This window comes from Furipterus horrens, unplaced genomic scaffold (assembly GCF_987537825.1).
Source record: "Furipterus horrens unplaced genomic scaffold, mFurHor1.1.pri manual_scaffold_4, whole genome shotgun sequence".
Classification (NCBI taxonomy): Eukaryota; Metazoa; Chordata; class Mammalia; order Chiroptera; family Furipteridae; genus Furipterus; species Furipterus horrens.
The window spans coordinates 14,286,655-14,313,757 of NW_028327174.1; the positions used below are offsets into that span (position 1 = coordinate 14,286,655).

Sequence of the window (27,103 nt, forward strand, 5' to 3'; positions counted from 1 at the left end):
TGACACCTGCTGCCGGGCATAGGTGAGCCAGGATTTATCAGGTCTTTCACATTCATTTATTTGCTTTCAGAGAAAATACCTCTCAAGCCAATGAGGGACAGAGTTTACCGTCAACGATGGGGGAAAAAAAAAAAAAAAAAAAAAAAGAACACGGCCTTGAAAGGGGAGTGGTGGCGGAATGTTGATAATGTATCCCAACCTCCAACCCTATGACAATACTCACGATGTCACTGTCAGCACCGCACTGCACACGCAGCTCTGAACCTTGCAGGGTTTTCCAGACAGCATATTTGGGGAGATCCACTGCTAAAACCTGTGGAAGAGAAGATGCCATGTGAATATCCCAAATTTGGTTTGAGGAGGGGACCAAAGGATCTTTGCCAACAAACCAGATTCAGACACAAGTTTTTCCAAGAGTTCTAAGAAGTCCAGCTTGAAAATGACAGCAGGTATAATCCAAAGGAATAATAATTACAGGCCCTCAAGAAGCTTGGAAATTTTTTCTGCAGGCAAAGTCTCCGACAGCTGGCCTGGGTTCAGTCACCCTTCCGTCTCCCATCTATTCGTGGGAGTCTGTGGAGGATGCTCCCTTGGTGTGTGAAGCCAATGGTAGCATGCGTGGGTCAGGGAAATGGTGTTGTTAGAGGTCAAGTTATGCACCCACAAAGTCAGAGTCCTGACCCCCATTACTGTATGATGTGACCTTACTTAGAAGGTCATTGCAGATGTAATTAGCTAAGATGAAGTCACACTAGAGTAGAGTGGGCCTTCAATCCAATATGACTTGTCTCCTTACAAGAAGAAAAGAGAAGAGAACACCCCATGAGGATACAGAAACACTCAGGAGAAGGCAGCTTTGTGACAACAGAGGCAGAGACTGGTGGGGCGCAGCTACCAGCCCAGGAGTGCCAAGGATTGCCAGCCACCACCAGCAGCTAGGAGGGAAGCATGGAGCAGATTATCCGTTAGAGCCTTGAGGAGGGACAACCTTCTTAGCACCTTGATTTCGGACTTCCAGCCTCCAGAGCTCTGTGAGAATAAATTTCTGTTGTTTTGAGCCACCAGTTTGCAGTAATTGATTATGGCAGCCTTAGGAAACTCATGCAGACCCTATGAATTAACCAAAGTTTGGACATTTGGCATTCTTGGGTTGGACAGATTCACTCCCGGAAAGAAACATGGGTCCTGCTTGAGGGCCCAGAGTGACAGGGTTTTAGCAAGATCTGCCATATTCCTATAAGATCTCAATTCGCGGGGCACAACTGATTGCAGCTGCATGAACCAGTCCTTTGCCTTGGAAGTTTGGAAAAGGAAGCTTGGGGACTGCTATCAGCAGCCATTTCGCCACGTGAATGATGGAGGCGAGGAAGCGGATCTGCTCTACAAGGCAGACATGCTGCTGTTAGGTATTGGTGAAAGTTTAAGAGAGACAAGCAGGCTGGAGAACGAGAATGAGGCATGGTATACTGCAGGGGTCAGTTAACGATGGCCAGTCCAAGGACACAGTGGGACGGGGGCTGCTCCCAATTCCGGGACAGCATCACCCCTGGGCTTCCCTGCGCACACATCTGCCTAAAAACAAATCATAGATACCTTGGCATCTCGGATCACATGGAACTTTAAATACTCCTTCAGCTTGTCCTTGTTGTATTGGCTGAACAGGAAATCCTGCTGCTCAGCAGGTAGGGCTTGCAGGGCCTGGTCCGTGGGCCAGAAGACAGTGATTGGAGTGTGGACGGGGTCCGTGATGACGCTCAGCAAATCGGCATCCTGAAACACAGGGCCCGTCATGTGCTCAGCAAAACCCAGTCAGTGCTGAGGACTAAAGGCAGCTGGGGGCCTCTCTGTGCCCACCCGTGACACAACCAGAAACTAGAGGCCCACCACACTCCAGCCATTTAGACCTTCATTTTCTTAGGAAGCAAAACCAGAAGTCAAATTCTGAGCTTCTGTTAATAGGAAAATAAACTTTAGTGAGTATCTTTTAAAAAAATTTTTTATGACCCTTGACCAAATATTTTAATTTCTGGAAGACTCATTTGGCACTTTTCTTATATTTCATTTAGAAAAGCGAAACCTATCTAATACTGAGATACTCCTGCATATTTATAAGATTTCTAGATCACATAGACCCAAAAAAAGAAATGGTCAGGTGAATGGGGAGGGATCATTCGAGAGCTTTCTGTAACCTGGGTGTATCATACACATTTTTTCCTTGTAATTTTTCCAACCCTGTGAAGTAGTCTTTATTATTTCCATTCATTGAGCCCCACAGAGGATTCCTAACTTGCCATAAAAGTCTGTGTTCAACCAGACCTGATGCCTAGGTGTATGTGGGGAACCCTAAGGTTTTGGGAGGGGGTGGGTGGGCAGAGATGGCTGGTCTCTAACATCCCTGGAGAGTCTCATTTTAGACACCTTGAAATCTCCATTTCTTAAAAGCTGCCCAGAGAGTCTGAGCTCCAGATCATTTTGAAAATCATTGGTCAACACAGAGATTCTTAGACAGTGTTATCTATGGGGAGGGAGGGGCAGGGGAAGGGAAGCTAGGGTTCTCAAAGCCCTCCCGGGATTCCTTGGAGCAGGAGGAGGAGGGGGGTCCCTGGAGAACCCCAAACCTTCCTGGTGGTCCTCTGTGATATTTGTTTGAACAAGAAGTTTTTGTACTCAATTTGTGGGAACAGTCTGTGAAATCAGAAAGATATGGTTTTAAATGTAATCTCTACCTGTCTCATGGGCATAGGTTCTCTGCCTCTCCACCTCAGCTTCCCCATCACTCTTATGGAGGTGACAATTCCAGATGTGAACACCTAGTTCAGGGGCGGGCACATCCTAATTTCTTTCTCTTGCTCCAGCCTCACATACTTCAATTTCTAACTTGGCCAGTGTGTGCTACATAGCTGAACAAATACCACATTTTGGGGATGAAATGGCAGAGAATGACTTTGTTCTCTAGAAAATTAGGACTTTCCAACACAGATCCCAGAACAGCTGGCTAGTGCCCCAAACAAACAAAATCAACACACACACAGACACACAGCCTAACAGCACAAACAAAAACAAACAGAAAACCTCCAAAAAGCAAACTTCTTTAGTCAGGTTTGCCCCTGAGGTAACTTTCCTCCCAGTTTTTACCTGTATTAAGTTGATAAATTTGATGTAGCCATGGTTCATTGCCACTGTCGTAAGATTTTGCTGCAAAGATAATAAGAGCAAGAATGATACCTTTTTCCCCATGCAGTTCACAAACCCCTTTAACAAAAACTCAATCGAATACAATGAGGGTAAGATAACATGGCAGATGCTGTGGACTGGGCCATCAGCACCCACCTCAGCTCCGGCCTGCCCTTGACTTTCTGTATTACAGAGGCAGGAAGGCTAAGTACCGCATTTCCCAGACTGCCTTGCAGCTAGAGCCTCATATGATAAAGTGTCCTTCCAGGAGAAGCGCGTGTGCAGGACTTATTGGTGGAAAGAGACAACAGGAAGTGGCAGTGGATCAGACCTTCTGACTGACACACAGCGAGGCAGCTGGTGTCCAGACTCCTGTGTCCTAGGTCATGAAGCTGGAGACAGGTGGCTCTGGCAGAGCTTACAGTGGGGAATTCAGGGGAGCTCCCTCTGCAGGGTCCCTAGGCTGTTTTGTGCCCAGCTGTGCAGCATCTGAATCAGGATCTCTGGCTTTCCAGAGATGAGGAGAGGCCAACATTATAAGAAACTCCTTTTTGTTTAGGTATAGTGAATTCTGTTGTTTATAATGAAGAACCCTGGCCAGTCTGAGTAAATTTAAAAAAAGAGCTAAAATTGTCTTTTCTGTCACTAGAGAAGGAGTTTTACTCCAGGTCTAGTTTTACTGATATCTATAAACCAAGCAATCCATCTCTCATCATCCATTTACATAACTTCCCCATCTTCCAAACCTGTGCAAAACCTCCTGCCCTTGTGCACACTTAAAGAAAAAAAAAACTGATAAAATTCATTTATCTATTTAAAATAGACTAACTTATTTGCTTCTTACTAAAAATCATTTTTACTAAGCTTTTAATAGTTGAAGCAGCAAAATTAAAATGTCTCAAAACGATGGCTCAAAATCAGAATTGAGATAATAAATTATTAGTATTATGAGTTCCTCTTTTGCTGAGAGTATGACATTGAGTTCACCCACCAGAATCTTCCCAGAAGCATCTCTAGGGGTGATAAGCAAGTTTTGGGGAGACAGCAATTTGTCTATGATGTGGATGACTCCATTGGTACAGACGATATTACTGGATATGATTTTAGCTTGCTTATTTAGGAGCACCGTGTCCTGAAATCAACCAGAGGAATAAAATGAGCACAAATAGAAACAGACACAAAATTGCTTCTTTGCAAATGTTCACCAACAAGTTAAACTGTCATAAAAGTGAACGTTTAAGCAGATCTGTGGGAAAAATCTGAAGAGCCAAGGTTAGCACATGTCTTATTATGATTATAAAAAGGAAACTGAGATAAGAATGTACTTTTTACCCGGAGAAGTTAATAGCAAACAATCAACCCAAACAGTCAGTCCATCCACTGTGATTTGTAACTGAAATAACAAGCAGACTGAAATGGGCTTCTCGCTCACATGGGCTCTCTACATCACTGACCTCCCCCTTCTGTCCCACCATCCATGTTCCCCCCTTTGCAATGAATTTGAAAACCCCCGTTTGTTTCTGTGCTGCGGGGAGGGAGTGGACCAGCATGGTTCAGTGGCTTTGATCAAGGGCTTTCATCCCTCTCCAGCTTCTCATCAATGCTGTCAAAAGCAGCTCTGCCGACCGGACGCTGCCGTGCCTCTGAGTCCGAATTCCAGTTCTGCTGTTCACTTACTGTGTGACTGGCGTAACTTCTCTGAGCTCAGTGTCCTAATTTATAAACTGAGGAAAATAATAGTATCTTATCGATTGGATTCTTCTGAGGATCGAATGAGTTAGTACCTATGAAACACTTGGTACCTGTCATACAGCAATCACTCATTCCGGGTGTTATTAGCTTTATTTTTCCTGGTATTACCCTAAGGACGAGGAGAAGAAAGAAGGCCCAAGGAAAACGGGCACCTTCCTGAAGTGGTCTCCCTTACCTGAGAGATGGAGATGACAATGGACTCCCCTTGGAGAGAAGTAACAATTGGGGTCAATTTTAGGTTCTCCAGGAGCAGCTGGTGGCAGGCGATCAAATGATACCGGAGAACCTGGGGCAATAGGCCCTGCTTGTCCCAGTCCTTAACCTGTTAAGAGAAGGGCAGAGGGTTCCTCCCACTTCCCCCCCAGCTCTCTCCCCACCTGGGGCCTGGGAGGTAGGAGTCAGGGCTGGCTTGCAGTCAGGGTGAGAGGTTAGAGACCGTTCAGGCAAGAGGGAGAGAGTGGCCCTAGTTCCTGTCCTGCTCTCATTGTAGGATCTCAGAGTGGAACAGACCTTGGAGTTGTTTCGGTCCATCATCTCACAAGTCATGTGGCAAGCGCCCCAAGTCCTGTGAGATGCTACTTAAAAGAAGAGTTTTCTTGTGAAAAATACTGGGAACACAGTATTTATTTTCCCTCCTGGAGCGGTACCTGGGCCAGATTTAAACCTTTAGAATGGGAGAGGCCATGATGCTTCTCCATTTGTGAATCAAAATGTAAACAAGAATTAAACCCAGCTTCCCTGTTCTGTTAATTAAACTTTGGGACATTGAAACACAGGCTAGGGGAGATGGTTGGATAGAAAGCATTGTTCTATTCTTTTATCTCTCAGCCTACAAAAATGAAAAAAAAAAAAAAAGAATTAAACCATAAAACAGGTGTAACAAAAAGCCACATCGTTCTCACTGCTTTATGATAACTCCTTTGATAGTTAAAAAAACTATCAAATGTCAATTTTTTTTCAAAAATTATTTTTGCGTCCCTGCTTGGCTGGTGTCCACAATATATGCATAGAGAGGCCATGTGTGTGGAGGTTAAGAACGCAGACTCTAGGGGCCTGTTTGAGTCCTTGTGCCATCATTGGCTAGTCAGGTCACCTTGGGAAAGTTACTCCTCTCCGTGTCCTTGACCGTAAAATGGGGATAATAACGGCACTCAGCTCACAGGGTTGTCATGATCGGGTACTAGAAATAGTGTCTGGTACATTCCATAGATGTTTGCTACATTATAAAATATTAATAGAAAACCCAGCATGAAGAGTCCCAGAGAATGTCAGAACGTTAAAGGTTCTGATAAGTCCTGCAAGGAAAAAACCTATTTAAATTCCTTTAATTCAGGATTCTCCTTTCCTCCCCCCTCCTTTTTTTGTTTATGGGAAGTTAGGATCATTTAAGAATTGCTGATCTTTTTCGACCTCTGTATTCAGGAATGGCTTTTAGAGGGTCTCTGGCCAGTGGTTACCCCAAATCCACTTGATTACTTCCCCAGATAGGGTTCCCTATGCTGAGAGGCAGCCCCTTCCATTGCTGGTCAGCTCCAGGTGATCTTAAATCTCCCACTCAGAAATGTCTCCACTATTGGTTCCAGGGTGACACCCAAAGACCTCTTCCACCAGCCTAAGCTTCACACTTACCCGAAGTTCCTCATCAAAGGCTGCAGATGAAGGTGCAAAAACGGTGAAGGGGCCTGGACCAGCCAGGTCTCGGACAGAATGCTCCTGTGGGAAGGAGGGTGGGGGCACATGTCACATGCTTAACATACGTAAAGGGGGGTGGCCAAGGGGCGTGAGAACCAGGCAGGGAGATCTGTGGTTCATTTAGGCTCAAATTCAAATTCATTCTGGTTCATTGTCATTGAACTAAAGTTCATTTTGATCTAGTTATCTAAATAACATACCCAGAACCCCATCGCCTGTTATTTTCAAGTATTCCTTTCCAGGGTCTCTTCCACGTGTAAATATTTTATGCAATTGGGATAATAATACAAGTATAAGTCATAAGATGATTTACTTAACTGTTCTAATTGTCTTGTTGCCAACACTAATATCCTAGAAAAATTTTCTTCTAATTTTTATGATTTTATTCCTCTAGATTTTTATCTTTTATTCTTAATATATCTAGAACTTAGAGGTATAACGTGCAGAAAAATCCAACATAATCTTTTCACCCAAAGAGTTAGCCTGTTGCCCCATAATGCTTCTTTTGGTCACTGGCATGAAGGTAGTTTTTCATGTGCCACATTCTTATGGGCCAGTGTGACATTTTTCACTCTTTCATGCTGCCTACCTGAGCTCTGAAAAGTTCACCAATGACCAATGCAGAGCCCACTCCAGAAATCCAGGTCTCCAGACTTCCTTCTACCCTCACCTACCCCAGAGGCGTGAGAGCCAGCTCTACTAGCAAGACATGCACACATATTCTTACCAGCAGCTGGAAGAAATACTGGGAAGTTTTGGGGTTCTTGGGAAGCTCCTAGAAGCAAAGAGAGGGCAGGTTCATTTAACATCTGTGAATTATTATATGAGAACAACACAGGGTTATTACAGGACAATTTCTTTAAGATCAAGAGCATCTTCCATCCTTTCAACTGGGAATCTGCCACCATGGGCTTCTTTCAAGCCAAACCACTAGGCTATAACTGATATGCAGAATGACCGTGCGGACATACTGTAAGTTCCACAACCTTTCTGGAGTCACCCTCTGATTTATCAAAGAAAGATCCAGTCATTTCCAGCAGCAGCTGAGCTTTAAGAGTATTTTTAAAAGTTCAACTATTTTTACTATTATTATTACTTTTTAAATTTTGATTTATGCATTGTTTTTCTATTACAGTTGCTACACTTTTTGCCCCTCATTGCTCCCCCCACCCTGCCCACCCCTTCTCCCACAACCAATTCCCACCCTGTCGTCCATGTCCATGGGTCATTTCTACTAGTTCCTTGACCAGACCCTTAACAACGTAAATTTATTTGTTCACAATGTTGGAGGCTGGAAGTCCAAGTTCAAGGTGCAGTATTCTTCTGAGGACTCCCTTCTTGGCTTCCGGCCACTGTAGCCTTTATACTGTGCCCTCACATGGCCCGCCCACTGTGTGTGCATCCCTAGTGCCTCTTCTGGTGTTCAAATATTTTTAAAAAATGAGTGATAGGTTTATGGCAGATTTAGTTTCTTTATTAACACAAATTTTGGATCAGCCGCAATGTTCTCGCCTCTCTTTAAATCAAATAACTGGGTGCTCACTTTGTAATAGGTAGAAGTCTACAAGTATCCTGGGGCCTCATCTCCTAGGCCCAGTGCAGAAGCACACACCCTCTCGAACAGCAGCCCACATCATGTCTCGCCTTTGAGTAACTGTTCTCTGTGTCTGCTGAACATATTATCTCATTCAATATTTACAACAAGCTGATCGGGTGGGTGCCAGTACTTTCTCTTAAAGGTTAGAAAACATACTAGAGAGGTGATGGAATCTGTCCAAAGTCACATTACTAATTGGCAGAGCTGAATTCAAACCCCGGTGTATCTGAATCAGTATAGTCTAGGCCCCATGAATTCCCAGGGGTAGATAACATTTCTTTTCACTTCCAATATATGTAAAAACAGACTTTCACATTGTTAGAGAGCTTCCCATGTGAGAAGACTCTTGCACAGTCCTTAGCAACCTGGATTTTTAGCACAGCGAGGGGAGTAGAATTACTCTTTGGAAACATGCCTCGCGTTACCTGAATGATGTTGCCACGGCAGGTAAACCCATCCCCGACGTAGTTCGGCTTGCAAGTACAGGTCCTTTGATCTTCCCCAGTGTGATTGCAAACAGCAAACTGACTACAGCCACCGTTTTTCTGGTAAAATTTCCAAGGTGTGGGGGATAAGTGTTAGATCAGTTAGCTTGCCCACTCTACCAATATTCACAAAGCAGTTCTGCATTGAAATGTATTTTTTTGCCTCCTGTCTAACTGACTGGTTTACATCATTTGCCCTTTCCAGAACTGGCCTTCCAATCCACCTTCTTTACCAGCCTTATATCCCAAGGTAGCAGGTACATTGATAAGCCCAGAATTGCCAAATGGGAACTTTCTTGGCACCTACGGCTTAACTAGAAAGGTCCCAATCTTGTTTGACACTTCACAGCGGTAGGCTAAACTCTGATCCCATCGTAGCAAAGGTAACAATATTCAGCTAGAAGGAAGTAGGCATAAGATGATACAAAACATTGTCCTTGTCTGCTAAGAGCTTGTAAGCTGTGGAAGATGGGGCAGAGACCTAAGATATAAACAAAGCTAAGTGCAGTTCAGAGATGACACCCATGGGAGCACCAAGAGAAAGGCCCTAAGAGGGGCAAGAATGGAAAGCTCAAGAAGAACAAATGAGATGAGGTTGAACAGAGGAGGAGGTCAACAATCTAAAAGGCCAGCTGCAAAATCTCCACTCCCAATACCCACTCAAAAAGTATTCATGGACCTGACCAGTGTGGCTCAGTGGGTTGGGTGTTGTCCAGCAAAATGAAATGTCAGGGCACATGCCTGGGTTGCGGGATCCGTCCCCAGTCCCTGTGTATGAGAGGCAACTGATTGATGTTTCTCTCTCACATCATCGATGTTTCTCTCCCTTTCTCTCTCCCTCCCTTCCCTTCTCTCTAAAAATATATATAAATAAAATCTTTAAAAAAAAAAGTATTTGTGGAGCATGATATTTTGGCCCAGGAGGGACTTACCACCTCAGACTCCTGCCTCAACCTGACACAGGTCAGTGAGCTGTTCAAGAAAGCTAACTCCTGAAAGATCATGAACCACCTCCTAGCGGGCCCTGAGTCTTCCAGCTAAGTACCCCGGATTCACTTGTCCCAATACCCAGTGTGTTCTAAGATCACAAAGATGAATCCCATCTTGTCCCACCTTTTTGCTTATCTCCATCAACAGCAGAGGTCTTGGTGCCCAAGGTCACCTCCTACTACATGGACACGCCCCCCTGTTGCTCTATATACCTATAATCTGGCTCTGTATCCCACTCCTTTCCATTCTCACAAACCCCTCCCTGTGCCCTCTGAAACTCACTGCCATTAGCAAACTATCGACAGTCTCCACCTGTACCCCAAAAGCTCTTTACCTTTTACTGAAGAGATGTCTGTCTCCTGCAAACACTGTTTTCCTTGCGCGCCCCCTCACACCCAAGAAGACATTTCATTCTGTCACCTCTCTTTTCAAATCTCAATTGCTGCCCCCTTACTCCCAGTTGATGAGCTCAACTCTTATCTCATGGAGAAAAGAGACATAATACTGCGTGAGCCTGAACTCATAGTGGCATCTCTCCCAGAGCCTAAAACAGTGCCTGATAGGCAGTGGAGTGCTGTTCAACCACATGTGTGCCCTGCTGTGCAAGGCTCTCCATGGGATATGCAGAATGCAGGTGGTCTCTGTCTTTGTGGAATCATTTATTTAGAATGGCCGCCAGACATAGACATTTTTAAGTTAATTCACAGTAAACGGCCCCATGAAGTAGGTGCCCATGAGCGACTCATTGACTTGACTAATTGGCTGACTAACGAACTGATCAACTAACCAACTAACTGCCTAACTGACCAACTAATGAACTAACGGACTGACTGAATGCCTACCTACCAACCTACCTACCACTGCCCGTGCTCCTGTGTGAGGCTCACCTCTCCACATCTGGGCTCTGGGTCCATTTCGCTTATGCACTCATGTACTTTTCTCCTCTAACAATCCACCTGCTCTCCTCCAGTATCAATTTCCTTCTTTCTATAGTATTATACTCATCAGCATAAACACATGCCTTAATATTACTTATCTTGAGAGAAAACAAACTTCCTTTCTTCATGAAAAGAATCCAGTGGGTGGTGGCAGTCATGGGCACAGATGAAAGGAGAGTGGCCATGAGCTATGACTCTTGCACCAGTGTCAGGTATAAGTGGCTTCATTGCATTAATTGTCAAGACAAGGTGGTCATTTTTGAAACAAACAAACAAAAAATGAAAATAGCCACTGGAAGAACTGCTGTTAAAATAAATCTGGCCAGCCCTGGCTGGGTTGGCTGAGTTGGTTCGAGCATCATCCCATAAACTGAAAGGTTGCAGGTTCAATTTCTGGTCAGAGCACATTCCCCGGTTGCGAGTTTGGCCCTGGTTGGGTCACCCAGGAGAGGAGTCCGATCAATGTTTCTCTCTCACATTGATGTTTCTCTCCCTCTTTCTCTTCCTTTCTCCCTTCCTTACCCTCTCCCTAAGGTCAATAAGAATGTCCTTGGGTAAGGATAAAAAAATATCTGGCTGTAGTATTAGTTGTAATAGCCCCACATCCCAGCTCTCTGCTCTCTGCTGCTTTTCCCCTAAGTGGTCATTTCTGGTGGGGACATTGTTCTCCTGGGGAGCTTGCCACTCCAACACAAGGCAATAGCAGGTTCCTTGCTTGGAGAAGAAGGCTTTAATTATGTGCTGTCTGCACTGTTCCGATGCCTACAGCTGGAGGCTCTCTGGTGGGGAATGGTATGAATAAGGAAAGAAAGGTGTTTCAGCGGGCCCCCACTGGGGTCACTGCCTTGTGGGAGAAACAAATACCCCGAGAAGTGGTTAAGACTGGCCTTTGAGTCAGAGAGATATGGGTTCAAGATCAGGCTGTGCCTTTGCTTGCTCTGTGATGTTGGGAGAGGACCATCACTACTCCCAGTGTGCAGTAGGTTGAATTTGGGCCCTCCAAAGGGTGTGTCCACCTCCTAAGCCCTAGTACCTGTGAATGTGACCTTGTTTACAGAAAGTCTTTGCAGATGTCACTAAGGATCTTGAGATGAGATCATCTTAGATTAACCAGGTGGGCCTGAGGTCCACCAGTGTTCTTATGAGGAAAGAAGACAGAGACGCAGAGGTGGGGGCCACGTGAAGACAGAAGCAGAGACCGCGGCTTTTCCAGCATTGACACTGTCACATGAGGGAGACATGAACCTCAAGCCCAAAGCAGCTCTGAGGATGTCACCCCAACACCCCAGCTCCTACAAGGGGGGTACAAGGCACCCTACGCCTGACCTCAGAGGCCCTCAGAGGCCCTCAGTCCTAGAGCTGTACTCACGGTTAAGCAGATGTTGATGAGCGAGCAGTTCTGCCCATTCCCAGTGTATTTCGGCAGACAGTTACAGACGGCCTGTCCAGGAGGAGAGGGACATGGGTCATTTCTCAGATAGATTCCGCTGGCTCTCACACTTGAATTCCATAATGGGAACGGTAACATTGGCAGAGTTTACACTGGTGATATCTATTCTATAATGATAACTGTCATCTTACATTTTAGCACCTTGGGCACAGCTCTAGCACTAGGATCTCCTACCTATCTTACCGTTGCTGCCAAGATACTTTATTAAAAAAAAAAAACAAAAAAACAACTTTATTGCCTTATTTGGTCCCTTGCCTTCTGGTCACTTAGCTCTTTGCTCCCTTTGGTTGGTAAAGGTTCACTTGCAAGGAAGCTAAGCTCTCTCCCACTCCCATTTATACTCAGTTCTTGCTCATCTGTACCCAGGCTCGGCCCCCGGGCACTAGGAGATGCCAGGTGATGGCCTTGCAGGCAAATGAGCTGTACATGTGAAAATAATCAGTCAAACCCACTGTTTGACCAAGGATGTCAGTTGGACACTTCAAGTTGAGGGAGGGGACACTGTCTAGGTCATCCTGTGTCCCATGTGCCCTGCACAGGAGGACATGGGCATGGGGCTGAGTGGGCCTGAAGCCCAGCTATACTTTTTGTTCACCAAGCTGTGTGTCCAGAGGAAGGGACACCTGCTGCTAGTGTGTCCCTCGCAAGGGGTGGCTTTTCAAGTTCAAAGGAAAGCTTCCTACACAGGAGAGGTGGCTCTAGTATGATGTCTTCTTGTTAGAACTTGAACTCATTGGCTGGGCCAGCGAGGGCCAAAGTGGGGGTTTCACTGCTCATCCTCCTCAAACTTCCCTACAGGCCCTGATCTGGGCTCGAGCCTTTACCAAGATGCCCATCAGTGACCCCTCCTGGGCTAGGTAAGGCCCTATCTTAGACATCAACCCTGTATCCCCCTCATTGCCTTTTAGATCTGGAGGAGGACTGTTAGAGGCCCTGAGCACCAAAAAGCTTATAGGTTTTCCCCATCCCATATGTAGAAATAAGAACTCTACTGAATGCAAAGTATGTATAACGTAGACCAATACTGACTGTTCTGGTTTTCCCTATGACTATATATGTAAACAAACACATAAACAATTCTTTCACATCAATATTTTTTTCTTACTTTGGGGTGCTTTAGCACTTGCTTGATCTGCCCATTGAGAGACCTGGCACTGAGTCTCTGAATGGCCCAACAAGGTCCATAAAACATTCCCTGGGAACTTCACCTTATCCTCCAGTTTCTGATGTATGTAATCTCCTGTCTGACCATTGCACGGTTCATAACGTGGTGGAGACTGAGGGAGGGAGAGCTCGGGTCCCTGAGCCACCAGCTTCTTAGTCTCTGCCTTTTTACTCATGACCTTTCCCCTCCTTTGGAACCCTCAGATTTTCCTACCTGCCCAAACCTGTGCACTAAGGAGGCCCTGCAAGGTCATTTCATTGTGTTAGGGAATAGATGACCGACAGAGGGACTAAAAATGTTATCTCTGTTGTGGCACATGCATTATAGCCTCGAGCAAAAGAAAAATTATGGGATTCTGGGGCTCAGGAAGTTGAAAGAAAGGGGAATATTGTTGAAGATTTTCTAGATGCTTAGAGAAGCCTACTTCTTCCTATTTTAGGAAAGATCCTTCTCCTAAGTACCCTTTGTCTCCCCTCCCATTTCTCCTCATTCCCAAAGAATGGCTTCTTTGGGAATGCTTTCAGAATTTCTCCTAAAGTATTTATTTTCTGCTGAGGTTTGTCCTCAGCCCCCTTCTCTCAGGCCTGGGTCTATGGACCCTTATACCCCCTGGGAGGCAGAGCTCACCTGATTGGGTCCTGTCTGTGTGCACTCTGCGTGCTTGTGACAGCCACCATTGTTCTCCAAACACGGGTTGATTTCTGTAAAACAAAAAGCCAACACCTGGCATGAGAATCATGCCTCGTTTTCAAATAAAGGCATCTTGAGAGAGACCAGCCAGGATGGCTAACTGACCGAGGAGAGCAGGTGTCAAAATGTGATTCAGTTTTCTGATAACCCTGAGGCAGAAGTAACCCAATGGGGAGGCTACCAGATATGGTTTCTCAAGTTTGGCTCTCTGGGATGGGACATGACAGCAGAGCCATCGTCTAGAGGCTTGAATCTGTCCTCTGTTGAATGAATGTAAGCATTTGTGCCAAGGACTTGAAATAATAGAATCTTAGAGCCCAATACAACATGCTATGAACAATGAGATTTAGGAATTAAACATTTGTTGAAACCATCACAGTATAATTGATTCAGGGAAGAATCATCAGTAGATGCTATTTTTAGGTGATATTTTGATGAGGAGCAGGATATTTACTTGGTGTAAAAGTGTCCTCCCACTGATTGCTTATTAATATCAGGGGAGAAATCAGACAGCACCTTGACTAAGGGGTCAAAATTAATACCACTAACAAGAGGCAGCTGGAAATCACAAGCTTCCAGTGTGATATTGGGTCCGCAATGCCAAATCTGAATATAACCACGAAAAAACATCAGATAAACCTGAAATGAAGAACATGTTAGAAGAAAAAAGTTGGGGTGGTGAATGATATTATTCCAAAATGTCAATGTCATAAAAGACAAAGCAAGGCTCAGGAGCCTTCCTGTGTCAAAGGAGACTAAAGACACGTGATAACTAAAACCAATACCCAACCGTAGATTGGATCCTGCACTAGAGAAAACAGGGTCAGAAAATACATTATTGGGTCAACTGACAAAATTAGAATACAAATGCAAATTAGACAAAAGTATTACATCAATAATAAATTTACTGAAGTTGATAACTGCTGTGATTATGTAAGAGTCTATCCTTATTCTCAAATGTGCTCAGGTATTTAAGGATAAAGGAAATATGACGTATATAGCTTTTCTGAAGTGGTATATATATAGAGAGAGGGCGCAGCAAGAGATAAAGCAAATGGGGTAAAATATTAGTAATAAGTGAGCCTAAGTAAACAGAAAATAGGTCTTTTAGCACTATTCTTGCAACTCTCCTCTGTGATTTTTTTTTACAACTAAAAAGTTACAATTTAGACAACTTACAATGGCATACCTTTATAGAAGAACAATGCATAGCCATTGAAATAATGATTTGGAGGTATACTTATTTCAGGGAGGGTTGTTGCATCACATTGCTAAGCACAGTACACATTATATATTGTAAGATACAATTTTTTGTCTTTAAAAAACAAATGTATACAGCCATGACCAGCATGGCTCAGTTGTTCGGGCATTGTCCTGCAAGGTAAAAGGTTGTAGGTTTGATTCCCACTCAGGGCACATGCCTGGGTTGTGGGTTCACTTTACAAGAGGTGACCGATCAATGTTTCTCTCTCACATCGATGTTTCTCTTCCTCTCTTTCTCCCTCCCTTTCTCTCTCTCTAAAAGATAAACAAGTAAAATCTTAAAAAGATACATGGGATAATATAATAGTAGCAAGAGTGGTTATATCCAGATTCCCCCCGCCCCAGCCTATATACGTCCTCTAATTTTTCTGTATGGAGAATGTGCTACTTATATGTAAAAAGAACTAATAAATGATTTAAAATTCAGTTACCATCAATAATATTTAACTGGAAAAAGGTTTCCCCCTTTCTGCTTTCGAAGTGATCTTTGGGTATCACACACCTTCATACCCTGTGGTTGCATTTCCACACCTTCATACCTTTCTGTCCAACAGCATCCACACACTGGGATCATATAAAAGGGCCCTGACCCTTTAAACCATTGCCACTGCACTGATGAGGGATGGTACGTACCTATGCACACGATGCCGTCGCCAGTATAGCCTGCCTTGCACATGCACGCCCGGTTTCCTGGGGTGGTTCTCCTACAGTTAGCCTTGGCAGAGCACCCTCCATTGTTGATCTCACAGGCATTGATTGCTGTAGGAGACAGAGATGGCACAGAGCAGAGAAGAGGGATAGAGGGGAAAAAACATTGATGCATTTTACTTGTCACTGAGAAATGGAAGTACTTCAAAATGGCAGACATTGGATTATATATGGATAATTTAAAAGAATGCAAAGGATCAGATCTCTTCACTGGAGATGTCTACCAAACAGTAAAAGAAGAATAAATACTAAATTTTCACAAATTCTTCCAAAAACAGAAAGAGAAGGGAAGACTTCCCAATTTATTTTATGAGGCCAGTATTTCTCTGATATCAAAACCAGACAAAGCCAACACAAGAAAACTATAAATCAATATCCTGTAGGTATACAGACACAAAAAATCCTCAAAAAACTACTTGCAAGTCAAATTCATCAATATAGAAAAAGGATTATACCGTAGTCCCCCATTATCCATGGGGGTACATTCCAAGACTTCCAGTGGATGGCCGAAACTGTGGATAGTATCAAACCCTATGTCTACAGTTTTTTCCTTTACATATATACCTATGATAAAGTTTAACTTACAAATTAGGCACACTAAGAGATTAATAACACAGAACAACTATAACAATGCACTGTAATAAAAGTTATGTGCGTGTGGTCTCTCTCTCTCTCTCAGAATACCTGAAAGTTTCTATTTAATATTTTCAGAGGTCGGTTGACTACAGGTGACTGAAACCATGGGAAGGGGGATTAACTCTACACCATAACCAAGTGGGATGTACACAGGAACACAATGTGGTTTTAATGTAAAAAAAAAAAAAATCAATTACTGTAATACAGCATTTCAATAGAACTGAAGACAAAAACCACACGATCATCTCAATAGATGGAGCAAAAGCATTGATTGAAACGAGTGCAACGGAGTTGTGGAGCTCAAGTCCCTTTCTTCCCCACTCCAGCGTCCCCACGCCCAGGCCATACCCTAGGTCAATCAAACCAGTGTTTTTGAAAGCTCTTCAATTGCACTCAAGGCTGTGAACCACTGCTTGGAGAAAACGTGTGCAATCCCTCAAGAGTGGCTTCCTTTTCCCGGGGACAGTCAGCCGCCCTGTCCCACCCAGTTCACCCACAACGGCTGGCGGCGGCTGCCCGTTCAACCTGCAGGAGCATAGATCTCTCCACGGCTCCTGCTAGCCTTTCTCCCCGGAGCTATTTCCTTCACTTGCCTGTGCAGACTGTCCCGTTCCCTTGGAATCCTGCCGCACACTTGCACGAGGCGGTGCCATTCGGATTGAGAAGGCAGCTGCCAGCAGAAAGGGCAAATGCTGTTTGTAGATAAACGTGTAATCCCCACCCCCTGGATGGCCAGCGGTCCAGCTCCTGCCCCAGGCAGCACTCCGAGGTCCCGCCTAGGGGCTCAGGAAAGTCTCTTCCTAGTTTGGCCACAGGCACCTCAAATTGCAGTCATTATTGGGCAAACTAGAGTATGTATATGTGGGCGTGAGCTCTGGGGTAAGAGAGTAGCTAACCATCTTCAGAGAGTTACCTGTGTGTTAGGGGCTGCGCTTCAGTCATGACTTCATGTAACGTATATGATATCCAATAGCCCGGACGAGTGGGTATTATTATTATTCCCACTTGCAGATGAAGAAACCAAGGCTTAGAGGCATTAAGTCATTGAGTCAAGGTCACGCAGTCAGTGACAATGACAGAGGCTGATTTGAATTCCAGTCTAACTCCAGCTAAGAGCGTCATCATTGACTAACCTCTCAAGCACTGCTGGGAGTTAGGAGCGTGAAGCTGAAGAGTGAAGCAGGCTTGGCTGTGAGTCAGGAGGAAGCTGCGATGAAAGCTGGAGGCCCACTGGGCTCCCACTACCTCTGTGGCTTGAACTGGGGACAATGACTGGCGTTTTGCCAAAGTGCCAGGTAACTCAGGTGGAAGCTTGCTCAAAAGGCTGGATCTGGCAGTTGATGGCAGCCTCTTCAGAAATACTTCTAGTTTTATATTAAATTTATCCTAACCCCTCAGAAAGTCTCAAAAAAATACTCTTCTGAGGATAAGGCCCTTTGTATTATTCCCTGAGGATGACCAGAGGTACCTACTTGGCGCTGGTGTGACATGTCCCATTGCAGTTGTCTTTTGTGATCTCTGAAAAAAAAAAAAAATTGCTTTGTCAGCCCTCTTTTATTAAATTTCACTCAAGACCTTTTTTTTAGTACTTGGTGCTAGGAAAAGATTTACCTTTCCTGTTGAAAAGGATACACATCAAATTTACTATGTAAAACTACGGGACCATGTATTTTTTTAAAAGAATTTTTTTGTTTTTCAAGTACTGTTGATATACATATATTATTATATATTATTTTCAGGTGTACAGCAAGTGATTAGATGTTACAGAACTTACGAAGTGATCCCCCTAATAAATCTAGTCCCCATCTGACACCATATGTAGTTATTATAATATTATTGACTATATTCCTTATCCTATACTTTACATCCCCATGACTATTTTGTAACTGTCAATTTGTACTTCCTAATTCCTTTCCCTTTTCGTCCATGCCTCAACTCCCCTCCCATCTGGTAATGTCATATACACCATGTAGATTTTTTTTTTTTCCATTGGCTACCAGGAAGCTCAGAGCCAAATCTGAGGCTCTTTGGTCCCCATTCTCATATCACCTTTTTATGAACACTGTTGGACATTTATTTCCATTACTAGTCTGGAAGCTCCTGTGCAGAGTGTGCGCTACCCGGCAAGTGCCAATTGGTGCATAGCTTTGAACTCCACTCTGCTAAGGTGTTTCTCTTAGAGACACTGAACTTTCTCCTGGAGATAATGAAGACTCATAGCAGGTAGGAGGTAAGGAGCACAATCTTTATCTATTGCTATAGACTGAATGTTTTTCCCCCGTCCTAATCTCTCTGTTGAAACTAATCCCCAATGTGATAGTATTTGAAGGTGGGGTCTTCAGAAGGTGATTAGGTCACAAGGGTGGGGCCCTCATGAATGGGATTAGTCCCGTATAAAAGTGACCCCAGAGAGCTCCCTTGCCTCTCTTGTCATAACACAAGAAGATAGCAATCTACAACCTAGAAGAGGGCTTTCACCAGAACCTGACTGTGAACTTGGACTTCCAGCCTCCAGAACTGGGAGATATTAATTTCTGTTGCTTATAAGCCACTAAGTCTATGAGGCTTTGTTGTAGCAGCCTGAACAGACTAAGACATCTACATTTTGGAAAGCTCTCCCTGGCAGCAATGTGGAGAGTGGCATGGAGGGAAAGATAACAAGAAGCAAGAAGACATATCACAAGGCTACTGGTGAGGGAAGGAGCAGAAACGAAGAATAAAACAAATGCAAGAAGATATTTGTATAAGATGCTCATTGCAGCGTTGTATATGATAGCAGAGAACGGGGTTCAAAAAGCTGGGTATAGTCATATAATAGAATATCACATTAAAGTTAAGAAAATAATGGTGTTGACCTATATTCATATGGAAAGATATCCATTATATAAAGTGGAAAGGCAGATGACAGAACAGTCTGCAGAGTATGGCTCTATGTCTTAGGCATAAGACCTGCGTTCTGGAAATCCAAGTTGGCTTTTAGCAAGCCCCCACAGTAACTGCCCGTGTCAGGGACTGCCTAGTCCCCAATAAGTCTGCTGATGTCAGTGACTGCCTGTGTCCTTCAAAGATATCTTGGCCTGCTGGTAAGAACTTAGTAACTTTTCTGTTTTAGTAAGCCTCTCTGTTCCCAGGGCCAACTCCTCCAAAGCCATCAACAGAGTCCCTTCAATTTCCTTCCCCCGTTACTGCTTTAAAAACCCCTGCCTTTCTTTGGTCACTGCTGACACTTCCTGGCCTTGGCCCGCGTGTGCAGCTGGCCAAATAAATCTTTCAGACTCATGGCCTGTTTTCCTGCTGTTTCTCCTCTCATTCTCGCCGGACCTAACACTACACACATATGTTTGTATGCCTATAAAAATGTTGGAAAGCTAATACAAAATATTAAGGATAGCTTTCTTCTGCTCTGGGAATAAGAATAATTTTTCTTTTCTTCTTTTTGCTTTTCTTTAGTTTACACATTTTTGCTGTGAGTAGAATTACTCAAGGAAGAAATAAAGATGTCCCTTCTATGTTAGAAGGAAAAAAGAAGAACGTAGCTGCTGAGAAGGGAGTCTGAGGACGGATAGTAAGTTCTGAGGGGCTGACTCTTACCGCTGTCACATTTCACTCCTCGCCACCCAACATCACATTCACAGGAGCCGTCACCTGAAGGTCCTTGGCTGCATCTCCCATGGAGACAAGAACACACTAAGTGAAATAAAATGCCCACACGTCATCAGACATGAGTTGTGTTCAATAACTCATTGGTCATTTACTACAAAGGTTCACTTCAGTGCCCTTCATTCTCCACCCTGGTTTCAGAGAATACTTGTCTTTAATGGAGTGCTGGATTCACAGGAAGGGCAGGGGCCTAGGAGGTGGAATTGAGCAGGCTGATGGGTGAATCAGGTCAGGCATCTACAAGGACCATCGTTTTGGGACTATGTGTCACTGTGGGGCAGACCCAAGCAGTGAGAGTGTCCTCCACTGGGGTTGTGTGAGGATCCAAGGCTACGTGGGACTCCTTGGGATCTCTAAGGGTGGACTTATTAATAGAAGCCCATTTGCTACTGGGTTTTTGTAAACCTGGTGTGGCACTGCCCTCTTCAACAACATAGAAATGACAGTTCCTTTGTTACGCAGTAGTGTCATAAGCCCCTTTGAGAACCGGATGAAAGCTTAGCATGCATTTCCCAGGAAAAATCATTCAGCCCATGAGGGTCATCTATGGGCCCCGGGTTAGGAACTCCTGCACAAATACAAGCAGATAATCTTCCATGTAACATAGAATGAACCCGCATTATAATGCCAACTATATATTATATAGCCCAATTATAACGAGTCAACTATATATTGATTTTGCCTTGCTTGAACCAGCTGATGATAAAACAGCAATAGCCGGATCAGGTTTATGGTTTTTAGTATATGGTAAAAGAAATGTGTTGTTTTCTCATCATGAATTAGGAAATCCCCTCTTCCAATTGGACCAGGTTGTGTCCCTGGGCACAAGAAAGTGCAGGGTAAGAGAATGCAGATGACTTGGCTCAAATAGAGCACTTCTTTTTTCTTTTTTTTTCTTTTTTGGTGAAAACAAATTAAAACATGCGGATTCCTAGGGTGAATCAACAGAGTGATCTTCATATAGAAGACAACATCATTCAAGAGCAAAGCTTTGGAGTCAAGCGAAGTGTGCATTCCAATCTCAGTTCTCCCTCTTTCAGGTGTGACCTTAGGGGGAAGTCATTTAACTTCTTTGTCTTAATAGCCTCATCTGTAAAACGGGCATGACTTTCTATACCCACGTGTGTAAGGTTCCTGTGTGGGTTAAATGAAACAAGGCGCACTAATATGCTTTCCAAACTATCAAGCACTGTCCAAACCTGAGCGTGTGGCTACGAGGACCAGTGTACCCAGGCAAATACAGAGTGTCAACAAACAGATCGGGGGCGGGGGGTTGGCAGGTCTAGGTCAGAGACTGAAAATGTTGGGAAACTCTGCCGTGTGCAGATTACACAACACAAATGATGTTGTAATTCACAGGATCGCAGAGGCAGGATCCCAGTCCGCTGGGCCGCAGGCCAAGCCCCTCCTCTCCTCTGGCACTCAGGTTGGGGGGGGGGGTGGCGCGCACCTTGGTCACAGTGGCTGCTGTACATGCCCTCCATGCAGGTCTCGCAGGCCGTCCCGTTGAAGCCCTTCCCGCACTCACACACGCCCGTGCCGTTCACGCCGTCTAAGCAGATGCCGTTTCCGAAGCAGGCGTTGTCAGCCTGCCCAGGGCAGGGCTGGCACTGGGGGCCGAAGAAGCCGGCACAGCATGCTCTTGTCTGAAACGAAAGGCCGAGGCTGGGCGCGCACTCCCGTTTCCTGGCTTTGTCCCGCTGGGCGGCAGCAATCCCGCTGGTGGGCCCGGCTGTGTGCCCTGGGCTGTGACCGCATTGTGGACGGGTTGCAGGGACCCCTGAGAACTAGGGAGGCTAAGCAATTTCCAGGGGTGCCAGGAGTGGATGGAAGCCTCCGCCAAGGAGGTAGGAAAAGAGGGAAAGCGAACAAGCAAGGAAGAGAGGAGGATGAAGCAAAGTGAGAGAGAAAGGGGCAGCCGGGACTAAGTAAAAAATAATGCAAATAATGCGAGAGGGGCGGGACACTGAGGGGCTCTCCCCAACCCAAGTCTGACCCTTTCTGTTGCATGTTATCTCACCCAGCACCAAAGGCAGGAGGCCCATGCTGGTGAGACTTTCGTCACTCTAGAAACAAATCTGTTACAGTCCAGGGAAACCCTGTAGGAGGATGTCTTCATGGCTTGGCTGACTTTATTCATGAAAACACAAGCTCTCCTACAGCCTCAAGCTCTGAGGCTTAAGGGCTAACCCGCAAAGAAGTGAGACAGGAAGTTATAAAGAGTTTTCCTGCAGATTACAAAACAGCAGGACCCCCAGGGTACTTAGCGCGGGGCTCCTGTTTCCTAAATGCCCAGGTGCACCTTCTTGTTCCACAGGGAGCTGGCCATGTCTTCTGGCTCTCTTGCTTACAAGCATGCTCAGAGGCAGTTCACCTCTCAGCTTCTCAGTCCCTCAATTTCCTCATCATCTGATTGGATATTACAGTGTTTACCTGTTTGCTGCCTTACAGGGCTGTCTGGAACTTTCTTGCTATCACCACTACTTTGAATGACAACGATAACGAAGATAACAAGAAGGAAGAGAAGATAGCAGAAGGCATACATATACAAGGCACGTTGAAAAATACGACATATGATTAAGTTTCCCAATGCCACCACTATCATTAGAGGAATGATTAAATTGTGATACTCACAACGACAGTTTTCACACAGGCTGATTTACACCCAATGTACACGGTTTGCCTGCCCTTGAAATAGATGGTATAGATACAGTGCTTTGTCGTGTTACCCTATGAAACAATATTGGTTGTATCAGCTTTTTAGTTAGAAAAATGTTTTCCACTCTCTAAAAGCAAATAGGTGGGTGACATAGGGCTGTCTCTGACTGAAATGCTCTGGAAAGAGATGGGGATGGTTTCTTTGAGCCTCTTCACAGGAAGAAAACATGCAAATAGAGTGTTGGCAGCTGGAACATCAGGTGGGAAAATTCAAGTAATTCTACTGTAAAGTAGTATCCTGTAAAAAGAACTTCACTCTAGAAGACTAACTCAAGTTAGGAAGAATCACAGAGTAAACCAGACAAAAATGCCTTTCCAGCATTATAAACTGGTTGGTCTGAGCCTGGATTTCTATCTACTTATTGATTTCTATTCTGCCTTGACTGGAGAAAGGATTAAGGCAACTTATAAAGAGCTATAACAAAGTAGCAATGAGGGGAAAAGTGGGGCAGTTGTAATAGAAAAACACTAAAAATAAAAATAAAAAAAGAGCTATAACACATGGGATTAAATTAAAACTCAAGTGAGAGAATCAGCATTGTGACTGTTGTAAATTATTATCATGATTTTAAATCCTCACCCGATGATATGTTTTTATTGATTTTAGAGAGAGAGAAAGAGTGAGAGGAGAGAGAGAGAGAGAGAGAGAGAGAGAGAGAGAGAGAGAGACATTGACTGGTTGCCTCTTGTACACACCCTGACCAGGAATTGAACTCACAACCCACTACCTTTTGCTATATGGGATGATACTCCAACCAACTGAACCACCTGGTCAGGGCCTGTTATAAATTATTATTGTTATTATTATTATTATTTGTTTATTTGTTTAGTTATTATTTTTTTTTAGAGAGAGGGGAAAGGAGGAGAGGGAGAGAAACATCACTGTGTGGTTGCCTCTCCCTCGCGCCCCCAACTGGGGACCTGACGTGCAATCTAGTCATGTGCCCTGACTGGGAATCAAACCAGCGACACTTGGTTCAATCCATTGAGCCACACCAGCCAGGGTAAATTATTATTATTATCATACTCTGGAAGGTGCATGCCTGTTTATTCTTCCTAAGGGTTGAAGTATTGCCTGATTTAGTTCTTTATTACATAATAAATAGCTATGAGAAACAAAGATTGATAATCAATTCAAAGACAAATCCACCTCCCCCAAACCTGCCATCTGTTTCTTAGAGAAAATTAGTTGTATCTTCAACTGTAAAAGGAAGTCAGGCATGTGGAGCTCATCCAGGCTGGATATGGTTTCGGATGTGGAAGCCACCTCCTCTGATAAGATGTCTTGCTGGTGGCCTCATCTGGCTCCAGAATATGTAGAAAGTGAACAGTATCTTTCTTCATTGGACATTGGTTGAGATGAACCCCCATTTCTATTTAGTTATTAATTAAAAATTTGCTTTAGTCCAAAAGAAATGGATTCAAGACTTTAGAAAATGCATATAAAACACATGAAGGCAAAACTAAATTAAAACCAATAAAGAGTGAAGGAAGTGAAAAGGAAAGGTGCTTGAGATTCACTTTCTAACTTGGACTTCCCTGAGATCCAGAAACGATTTGATCAAAGCAGAAAAAAAAATACTTACTAGAGGTCTACTTCCCAATGGGCAGGTTGGTTTCTGGGGACAACTCCCACACTTTCTCTTGACAAAACACAGAGGCAAAGAGAACAGTTTATGGTTATTGCTTTTAGTGAAAAATGAGGCTGTAAATATTTTCCAGACTTTAGAGCTGAAGGTTTTAGGATATAGAATTGAAAATCAGAAAGATATTAGGGAAGCTCATCTGGTCAATCTTTTTAATATTTTTCAAGACAAACACTTTAACTATCAATACTTTGGGCCCTGGATATCTGAGCATCGCTTTCCTCCACTATATTCTTCTGAGGCTGATAATCCTTTAATGTATGGAAGTCTTATCTCAGTTAAATCCAGATTTCTTTAAGTACGGTCCTCACTTATTGGTAACCCATTATTTAGTGGATTGGACCAGATTCAGTGCGAGGCCTGGGATCCCATGGTCCAGCTGAAGGGTCAGGGTGGAGATAATATATCTACTATCACAAAACAAAGAGCACCATTTAAGAATGACAGAAATGCTTAAGTGTGACATGTTCTTAAAACAAGAACAGGTCAATGCATCTACTGGAGAGTATAGTGCAGTTGGTTGTTCAGAGTCCTGGCTCTGGGGCCACACTGCCTGGATTGAAACTCCTCCTCTACTGATTGTTAGCTCTGTTAACCTGGGTGCATTAGTTCACGTCTCTGTGGCTCATTTCCTGCATTGATGAAATGTGGATAGTAATGGCACCTAGTAAGTGTTTGGCACCTAGTAAGCACCCAATAAATGTCACAACTGTTACTATTACTGAAAGATCCCCTACCATCCAATGAACTGGAGTGAAAAGTCTCCAATACTGAAATAATGCATTTTCATATTTTCTCTCCTAGTGGACCAGGCTTGTCTAATACCTGCCAAGTACCATAGTCCTCTTCCTATGCCTATGGTAGGCATGGCACACTTTTCCTTTGAGAAAGACTACAGCTTCAAAATCCTGCTCAACACAACCTGCCAGGCAGATTTTCCCAGGGGTCCAAGGTACAACTTACTGCACTAGATTGTGAGCCCATTGAGGGCAGAGGTCACGTCTTATTTATGTTTGGAGAGCCGAGGCTAGGTATGCTCCTCTGCATGTCAGAGATGCTCACCCAGTGTTTTTGAACTAAACTGACATATCCTAATAGGCGAATCTTATGCTTAAAACATTAAAAAGTAAACCAACACCCTTTAGAAACCTCTTTGGTCTTGGATATAACTTACTTGTGAAATAATAGTGTCAATAATATCACATCTATTCCTCTGAATTTCCAGAACTTTCCCCAAGCCATGGATCACTCCCATGTCAGTGGCTACATTGGTGTAGTTTATTGGAGCTTCATTTACGTAGAGCTGTGAACAAGAGGGTTAAGTGTAAATTTTTATTGTAGTGATTTCAAGGGAAGTAGGGAAGGAGAGGATTGGAAGCTATCAATATGACAACAGCCTATGAGATAGTCCAACATTCTCCCAGAGGGTAGCACACTGCACTGGAAAGAGCTGTGGCCTCAGAGAGCCGAGTCTGAGTAGCAGTCCTGCATCTGGCGCCATCCAGCTGTGTGACCTTAGGCCAGTTGCTTTTCCTCTCTGAATCTCAATGTTCTCCTTTGTAAAAAGAACAGGTTATCCTAGATAATCTCTGAGGTTTCTCTCCACTCCTCAAGCTAACTGGTTTATAATTGCTTGAAGAATCTTGAATCATGATCATTACATTAGTGACCATTGGCAAAATGGCTCCCTGAATGTGCTCGGCTGGGCTGCAGACTAGTGGTCCTGGAGGGGTGAATGCTTTCCCAAACCAAGATGTGGACAATGAGGTTCACTGTCCTTTCCACATGTCTCTAGTTCATGGTTAATTTGCAATTAACCCCCTCAGAAAGGCTAAGTGACAGTTATACAAGAACAAAAGTAACTATTTTTAGAGTTTGTAAAAAGTGTTCCACCAGATAGCATAATTTCCCAGTATGTGGAGGCTGCTCCAAGGACAGCATTACCCCATGTTTCCCTTGGGGTTTCTTTGGGGCATATGGTATATTTGTATCCATCTTTGCCTAGCGTGTCCATAAGCATCTAAGACATGGGCACTAAGTCAGTATCTATACAATGTCAACTAAAATTCAACTTTAAGTTGAAATTTGTGTTGTTCTGATTTTTTTTCAGGAGAGGACCTTAATGATTGATTAATACAAAATAAGTTAATCTATTAATTAATTCATTAATATAAGTAATATAATTGGAAACTAAAGGTTCTTTGAAAAATTAGGGTGGTATGTGTGTCTGGGTGTGTTTAGCTGTGGTAGGGCTGAGGTTGGGAGGATTCTTTATTGTCCTAAGCAAATGTCAAGTTCATATCCAATAAAGGCTTGCAAATGATTAATAACATCCTCCAAAGTCCCCACAGCAGCAGTATTAAAACAACTCTACCAAGTGCTTAAATTTGAACTTCCACTGAGTGTTAGAGTCTCTTGTGATGATTTACTTGGAGTCAGGTGAGTTTCCATTGGTTGAGCTCCACAGAGGTGGTGCAGGGTCTGCGTAATTTGGGAAAACTATCAGGAAATCTTGCTGGTGGTGTCAAATGGTGATTAC

At 43.9% G+C, this 27,103-nt stretch overlaps 1 protein-coding gene and 1 pseudogene across 1 annotated transcript in view; one reads left to right on the forward strand and one right to left on the reverse strand.

Moving 5' to 3' along the window:
- The window catches only part of STAB2 (stabilin 2), a 125,839-nt gene that overhangs the window by 26,524 nt on the left and 72,212 nt on the right, over positions 1–27,103 (reverse strand). Inside the window, exons 35-52 of the mRNA XM_090272601.1 lie at positions 25,739–25,867; positions 24,505–24,561; positions 22,835–22,930; positions 21,651–21,846; positions 20,132–20,227; positions 18,013–18,058; positions 17,134–17,210; positions 15,830–15,955; positions 13,871–13,944; positions 11,998–12,069; positions 8,641–8,760; positions 7,346–7,393; positions 6,556–6,639; positions 5,102–5,248; positions 4,166–4,306; positions 3,136–3,195; positions 1,594–1,770; positions 224–313 (exon numbers count right to left, since the gene is read on the reverse strand). Of these exons, the coding sequence (XP_090128727.1) occupies positions 224–313; positions 1,594–1,770; positions 3,136–3,195; positions 4,166–4,306; positions 5,102–5,248; positions 6,556–6,639; positions 7,346–7,393; positions 8,641–8,760; positions 11,998–12,069; positions 13,871–13,944; positions 15,830–15,955; positions 17,134–17,210; positions 18,013–18,058; positions 20,132–20,227; positions 21,651–21,846; positions 22,835–22,930; positions 24,505–24,561; positions 25,739–25,867 (1,836 nt within the window). The remainder of the gene's footprint in view (positions 1–223; positions 314–1,593; positions 1,771–3,135; positions 3,196–4,165; positions 4,307–5,101; positions 5,249–6,555; positions 6,640–7,345; positions 7,394–8,640; positions 8,761–11,997; positions 12,070–13,870; positions 13,945–15,829; positions 15,956–17,133; positions 17,211–18,012; positions 18,059–20,131; positions 20,228–21,650; positions 21,847–22,834; positions 22,931–24,504; positions 24,562–25,738; positions 25,868–27,103) is intronic.
- LOC150011159 (small nucleolar RNA SNORA36 family) lies at positions 5,645–5,763 on the forward strand (annotated as a pseudogene).